This window comes from Hypanus sabinus, chromosome 1 (assembly GCF_030144855.1).
Source record: "Hypanus sabinus isolate sHypSab1 chromosome 1, sHypSab1.hap1, whole genome shotgun sequence".
NCBI classification, from domain to species: Eukaryota; Metazoa; Chordata; class Chondrichthyes; order Myliobatiformes; family Dasyatidae; genus Hypanus; species Hypanus sabinus.
Window position 1 is genome coordinate 19,496,091 of NC_082706.1, and position 7,786 is coordinate 19,503,876.

Sequence of the window (7,786 nt, forward strand, 5' to 3'; positions counted from 1 at the left end):
CCTAAACCTGGCAACTTTGGAACGTCGGAGGAAGCCCTCATGGTCATGAGGAGAATGTACGAATTCCGTACAGTGGGAATTGAACCCAGATCTCAAAACTGGCTCAATAACAGCATTACACTAAACACAATGCTCGATTGCCACCCTACTTGTCACAATAAATAGATCCGCTGCGGTGTAGCAATGGGGAGGAGGGCTAAAATTTAGTTGCAAAGAGATAAAATAAATTGAGGTATAGAAGTCAGAGTCACGCAATATTGAAACAGGCCCTTCAGCCCGTCGAGTTTATTCTGACCATCTTGCACTCTTAACAAATCCTGTATTTTTCTCACCGATTCCTCCCAGGTTCAATCACTCACACGCCAGGGGTAATATATGGGAGGAAATCAGAGTACCCAAGGGAGACCTGCGCAGTCACAGGCAAACTCCACGCAGACAGCACCCGAGGTCGGGATTGTACCCGGGTCGCTGGAGGTGTGCGGCTGCAAAGATGAGAGTCCAAGTTGAGTTGGTTGTCATCAGGACAGCTCTATGTATTCCCAGGCGCAATGAGGAGCTCGCTTGTGGTGGCATCACAGGCACAGAGCATCAGAGGTGTAACCTTCACAAGGAAAACTCAAATTAAACAGGAGTTATACAAAATTATACAAGAGATGAAACAACTGGAGCAAAACAAGTGCACTGCAGTGCAAGGTGGCTGTAGTATTGTCATACTGAGGTAGTGCCATACTGACCATGAAGAGCAGAATTAGGCCATTCAGCCGAAGTCTGCTCTGCTATTTCATCATGGCTGATCCATTTTCCCCCTCAGCCCTGTTCTCCTGCCTTCTCCCTGTTAACTTTCACGCCCTGAACCTATCTACTCCGCCTTAAATGCACTCAGAGATCTGGTCTTCACGGCCGCCTGTAGCAATGAAATCTACAGATTTACCACCCTCCGGGTAAAGAAACTCCTCCTCACCTCCTTTGCAAATAGACGTCCCTCTGCTCTGAGGCTGTGCCCTCTAGTCCTATACTTGTCCTTCAAAGGAAATATCCTCTCCACAGCTACTCTATTGAGGTTTTTCAACATTTGATGGGTTTCAATGAGATCCCCTTCTCTCATTCTTTTAAATTCCAGCAAGTACAGGCCCAGAGCCTTCGGTCGCTCCTCATATGATAAGCTTTTCATTCCTGAAATCATTCTTGTGAGCCTCCTTTGCACACTGTCCTAAATGAAGGGCCCAAAACTGCTCACAGGCCTCACCAGTGCCCTATAAAGCATCAGCATTACACCCTACCTTTATATTTTCTTCTTGAAACAAATGCTAACGTTGCATTTGCCTTCCTCACCACAGATTCGACCTGCAAATTAACTTTTAGAGAACCCTGCACAAGCTCTCCAAAGTCCCTTCGCACCTCAGATTTTTGAATTTTCTCCCCACTATTTAGTGGGGCAGTGATTAAGGTTGTGCCAGTGGTTCAACGACTGAATGGTTGGAGGGAAATAGCTGTTTTCGAACCTGGGACTTCAGGATTCTGGACCCTCCAGTCCTGCTGAAGGGTTTTGGCCCGAAACGTCGACTGTTCTCTTTCCCACAGATGCTGCCTGGCCTGCTGAGTTCCTCCAGCATTTTGTGTGCGTTGCTCTGGCTTCTCTTTCCCCACAAATGCTGTCTCAATTGTTAAGGGCCCCCTACCACTATTTTTCAGTTAATATTCCTGCCATCTTCAATTTTTTTTTTTCTGTCTGTTTCTCAGTTCCCGTTGCTTTAGTGCCTGTTGCAAACTGAGTTCTCGGCCAGACGTCGGTCCGGCACTTTCTGGAGGTTTCCTGTCATAGACTCGAGTGGGATTTGAACCCACAGGTCGTTGAGTAAAGTTGAACAACACAGCATTAGGGTGGGGAGAGGATTAGTGTTAATCTTTCTCTCTTTGATCTACGTGGTAACACCTCCTTACTCCAGGAGCGTGGGACCAACCGGGTTGGGAGGGTTTTCCGGCTTCTCGCTGGGTGGTACTCCACCCAACCCCGTTGACTGTGGGCAACACAAGATTCTACAGATGCTGGAATCCAGAGCAACGCGCAATCCGCTGGGGGATCTCAGCCTGCCCGGCAGCATCTCTGAGCAGAAAAGGAAACCCTCCACTGGGGACTAGAGCAGAGAAAGGTGGTGGGCATGAAGAGAGGGGGAAATGGTGAGACAGAAGCCCCAAGACTGATGGATTGAGGAGGGGTATGAGATGATGGGGGGTAGGGGAGGAGAGTTTGGGGGTGGAGGGTGGTCACCAGTGAATGATGGGTGGAAATGACAAGGAGAAATAAACTGGGAGGCAGAAGGAGATGAGCAGGAACATAAGGGAGTCCCAGTGCTGGACTCCACAGGTTTCTCCTTGACTCCGGTGTCTGGTTCTGATTCCACCTCCCCTAATGGATCCAATTTTCACCTCTGTTGCACGTCAGATTCCAAGGCAGGTAGACCCTTGTGCGTCTCCCTCCGGCTTCCATCTCCAACCTCCTCCTACCTCTGTGCCTCAGACTTAATTTCCAAACACAGGAGATTCTGCATATGCTGGAAGTATATGGTGGAAGAACAGGGTGCAGGCGCTCTCTCACACGCACAGGATGCTGAAGGAGCTCAGCAAGTCACAGCCCAAACCGTCCACTGTGCGTGCCCCTCCATAGATGCTGCCTGACTTGCCGAGTTCCTCTAGCGTTTTGCTGTGTGTTGTTCCTTTATTGATTTTCTCTCTTTGCCTCCGTTCATTGTTTACCTACCAGCTGTGTATCTCCTTCCCCCACCTCTTTCACCCTTCCTCAGTCCACCGCTCGCATCAGGCTCCTGTCTCACCGCTTTTCCTCTCTATGCTCTCCAGTCTGAGTCCTAATGCAGCATTCCGACCCCGAGCACGGTCAGTTTCTTTCTCTCCCCCCCCCGGATGCTGCTCGACCGGCTGAGTTCTTTCGGTAGCTCCCCTCCTTCCCCTGTTAACAGTGGGACTGCAGGGTCCAGGGCTGGGGGGGAGGATTTTGGTGTGCCGGAGGTGGGGGGGGGGGGGGGGGAGAGGCTCGGAGAGGGGCGGGCGGGGAGAGGTCACGTATTGAGGCTGCTAAAAAAACAAAGGTGATCGGGATTCCCGTTGCTTGGCAGGTGGAGGTGAAGCCGTATGTCCTGGTGGACCAGCTGTGTGATGAGTGTCAAGGCGCCCACTGCAACGGCAAGTTCGCCCCCTTTTTCTGCGCCAACATCACCTGCCTGCAGTACTACTGTGACTACTGCTGGACCAGCATCCACTCCCAGGCAGGACGCGAGTACCACAAGCCTCTGGTGAAAGAAGGAGGGGAAAGGCTGAGACAGCTCCCCTTCCGCTGGAGCTAAGACACCTGGCCCAAAACCCACCACCCTGTGGGGCTTGGACGTCCGTACCTAGTGGCTGTTTGTTAATTGGCCCATTCCTTTATTTAGAAGTGTTTGTGCACCGAATTTTCTTACCCAGTATATCTTTTGATTAATTATTTTTAAAGCAGAGAGGTTTGGTTTTGGGTGAAGAGCTAACCCGAGGGAAGGACTGGAGCTTGTTTCTTGTTTTTTGAAGGGGTGGGGGTGGGTTCCCCGCTTAAGGTTTCCTCTTTGTAGCACCAGGATGGTGGAATGTTGAGTTCTGAGCACCATGGCTGGGGGAAAGGGTCCCGTAGGGCAAGACTGAGGTTGATTGAGGGAGGGAGGGAGGAATGGGCTGGCGATTTTGTTTCAACAATTTGCAGTGAGCGGGGTTGCACACAGGCTAGAGTTTGGGGAGAACAAGCAGAGCCCTGGTTAGGGGGCTCGTCTGGCTGAAAACACTCGCACGTTCTGTGGTCAATAGTCAACTACTTTCACATGGGTTATGCTTCACTACTGTCCCTGTGACTGTGTGCTACTGATCTCCCTCCCCCCCCACGGCCCCACTCACCGATCTTCTACCCCTCCCACCGCGGCTCCGCCCACTGATCTCTCCCCACCACCCCCACTCCACGGTCACGCCCACCAATCCCTCCCCCCTCACTGCGTCCCCGCCCACTGAACCCACAGTCCTGCTCTCAAATCTGATCCGCCCATGCCCAAACCATTGGGCCCCACGCACCAGTTCCCCACACCCCCATCCATCCCACTCACATGGCCCAGCCGACCACTCTTCCCCCCCCCCCATGACCCCATCCACCATTCCCTGTACATGGCTGTGCCTAGTAACCCACCCCCAATTTTCACATGGCCCTGCCTAGCAGCCCCCTTTATTATGGGTGCTCCCCTCCTTTCATTTCCTTATTGACACGTCCAACTAACCCCATGGCCATATCTGTCTACCCATTCGTGATCGTGGTCCCGTCCCAGTCCACAGAATGGGTTCTATCTGCGTCACCCTCACCCCGCCACCATTCTGATTCCATCTCCACACCGTCCGTCCTTGTACCCACCGCACACTCCCCTCTGTCACCGACTGCGCATGATTACACCGTACCCCCTAGTTAATTTTCACTTGCACACCCCTCTCCTGTCACTCTCACCCCCCCCCCCCAATTGGGGATCACTCCCCAAATCCAACCTCCCCCCTTTTTCCCACTAAACATCACGCCCTCAGGTCTACAGGTGTTGAGAAGGGTCTGGCTGCCCTTGCACCTGTTGTGGACTGTTTCCCGTCAACATTATCGACCATTGAGACCCCGACCTGCTGAAATTGGTGGGATAGTGACACCGAGGAGCCCAAGACCCAGTGGAAGGGAGAGTTGGCAGAGATTTGGACCGAGTTACAGCCTCCAGTAAGTCCTTTCTCTGGAAGAGTCCTCATTCTCTTCTCCTCCCCCCCCCCATATGTGAGAGCCATTTGATTGGGTGATCAGTGAGATTGACTTGCCGCTTGGATTATCTACAATGGCAGTGAAGATACTGGCCAGCTCCCGACGAGGGGTGGGGAGGTATGTGCCCAGTTCTTGTCTCCTTTACTCTGCCCGAGCAGCTCTGGCGAGGTCTGATTCCAGACCCATGTCCAGGGGCACTGAGGGCACACAGCAAGTCTTCAGACATGGTTGCAGTGTGGAATGAGGTCGGGCCTGGTCTCCCTCCACAGCACGAGCCTGTACTGGCAGGGCAACCCCACCACAATCTGGGAGCATCTGAGATGTGTAAAACACTCTCTCGCCCCCTCGATCTCCCCAACACTTTTTCCACCACTGCTGCCCTGGGCAATCTGAGATGCCACCAGCCCAGCCCGTTTGTTGTCTTGTCCTTCAGTGCTTCCCCTTCCCCTCTGAGTCCGGTGCTGTCTCAGCGGGGCTGGTGAGTGAGGTCCGTGCCATGTGTCACTAGGCAACTCACCTCCTCACAATGGGTCAAACCTAGGAGGATGGGCAGATTGGCTCGTGGAGCAGGGATTGAAGAGGGTGGTGTGGTTGAGGGGTGGGGAGGGGACACTGAGAGTGGTTGCTCTGTCTACCACTGGGGTGAAGATGTGATCAGACTGACTGCTGAAAGTTTAGTGCTGTTCTCTCACTCATCTGTTTGGCGGTGGAGATATCATCTGACCCTTGCAGCGGGCTGTGGAGGGTCGTGCTTGTGTGTGTGTGTGTGTGCGCGCGCGCATCTTGGCCCTGTCAGAACAAGGGTGAACTCGTGCGAGGTGATCTGCACTCGGCCACTGCAGGGGTTCAAGTGAGCTGGCCCCATCGCATGTCCATCCTGGCCAATCAGCAGAGCCAACTGCCTGAGCTGGCCAATGGCAGCGCCAGCAGCCTTTCCACCCCAGTGATTGGCCATGCTGAATGTTCACCCTTGCCAATGGGGAAGCTGGCCTGGACTGAGTGGGATCATTTAGCACGTGGATTAGGTGGGGTTTGGGGAAGTGAGGGAAGGTGATGTAAGGTGAGAGGAGGTGAGGGAAGGGGAGGTGTGGGGATTTCACATGAGGTAGTCTGAGGTCATGTGCCCAACAGACAGGACAGGGGGAGACACGGAGCCGACAAGCTACCAAGTTCCGGCTGTTGTCTCACCGGGGGGGGGGGGGGGTGGTTTGGGGTGGAGGAGAAGAATCACACAGGGCTCAGTTTGCACAGAAAGCACTTTAGCACAGCCTCCCCCTCCTCCCTTACAGTGAAGCAAAACCCCCACCCAACACAACCCAGCTTGGCGCAGAGTGATCGACACTCACATTGTTTTCTCTTATTAATCAGATAATCTTTCTATTGATAATTACCATGTGTGATTGTGGCCCTTGGATCATGCAACACTGTTCTGAGAGATTTTCAGGGATAGCACACTTAATGTGCTCTCTTAAATCCCAACCCCTCACCCATCGATCCACACTAATCCCCTGCACTTTGCAATCCCATAGAACAGGTGGCCAGGACAGTTTGGCACAGGTAATTCCCTGGATATCTCCAGGCGGCGGTTTGGATCAGTCAGACGGTGCGAGAGATTAACTACGAAGCATTAATTACAAGTTAAATTCCATCAGAATCCCCTCCCTTCCGGGTTTTTGAGGTAACTCGTGGGCTCCCAGGGCGTTGGAGCTAGAGGGCACAAAAGAAAGGGAGGCCCAAGCACAGAAGTTAACTCTAAATCCGTCTATCCCGCTGCTTGGGCTTCGTGGCGAAGGAAGGTTTCAGCTCTCCTAGTATGTCAAGGTGCTCCAGCAGCAAACACTGAGGGTATCGTGTCACATGTTAGTTCGGCTGGTCCCGGTAGGTCTGTCCTGCCCCAAGTGCCCCTGTGCTGGCCGGGAGCCGGAGATGACCTCCAGGCTGATGGTGCAGTGGGACACCTCTAGCATAATGCGGCCAAGAGCAGGTTAACGTAGGCTTAAAACGGTGTGGTTGGGCGGGGGGGGGGGGGGGGGGGTGAGGAGCGTTGTGAAGCCAAGTCTCTCTGGAAGATGCCTTTCAAGGCAAAGTGGAAAGGTGGGAGCCAACTTGGAGAGGTGGTAGCATCATAACCAAAAGTAGGGTGGTGGGCAGTGAGAGAGAGAAAATGACTTCCTTGTATAGTGTCTGTTCCTTGGATTCAGATTTAACATACCTAATAACACAACATCTTGTAAACAAACTACCAGAGTTTGGAATATTTCACACTTGAACTAGGTTGTAGCAGTTTTGTAAAGACAAAATATATAAATCAGTAAATGAGATGCTGCTTTTTTCTACTAAGGAGTCACATGATTTTTGTATTTTTGTATTGCAACTTTATCGTCCAGTGATGTTTTCTATTACTAATGGTTGTATGTAATGTCGAACATGAACATGTGACTCTGTAGATATATAGTAGATACCTCAGATTTTTTTTCAATTTTAAAATCTTATTTTTTTTCTCTGAAATAAATATATTTCGGTTCTGCAAAGACTGACAGATAATTTATCTTTTAGTTTAGTTTGGAAATAACATATAATTATATAAATATATATTATATAAAAGGCAGTATGCACACTGTAAAATTAAAAAATGTATCAAGTCTTGAGGTAAAATGTTTAACAATGAGAATTTGATTTGCCAAATAAATGCTTGATTTATGTGAGTATTTTGTTGAATTGTTTTTATTGGTTCAAGTATTTACATGCCGGTTAAGGATCAAGTGGTTGTTGAAAATGTTGGTCACCATGTTCCTTATCTAGGAAAGGATGTGTCAGCACTGGAGAGGGTCCAGAGGAGATTCTCAAGAATGATTCTGGGAATGAAAAGGTACGAGTAGTGTTTGATGGTCTTGAGTCTGTACTCAATAGGGTTTAGAAGTGTGGGGAGGCAGGGTAGAATCTCATTGAAACCTCTCAAACCTATCCTAG

The 7,786-nt window shown here is 51.0% G+C and overlaps 1 protein-coding gene across 1 annotated transcript in view; it reads left to right on the top strand.

Moving 5' to 3' along the window:
• Positions 1-7,521, top strand: part of LOC132391717 (cytoplasmic polyadenylation element-binding protein 2-like) — a 65,434-nt gene extending 57,913 nt beyond the window's left edge. The window contains exon 8 of the mRNA XM_059965278.1: positions 3,132-7,521. Coding sequence (XP_059821261.1) covers positions 3,132-3,359 — 228 coding nt within the window. The 3' untranslated portion in view covers positions 3,360-7,521. The remainder of the gene's footprint in view (positions 1-3,131) is intronic.
• Positions 7,522-7,786: the final 265 nt, after the last annotated feature.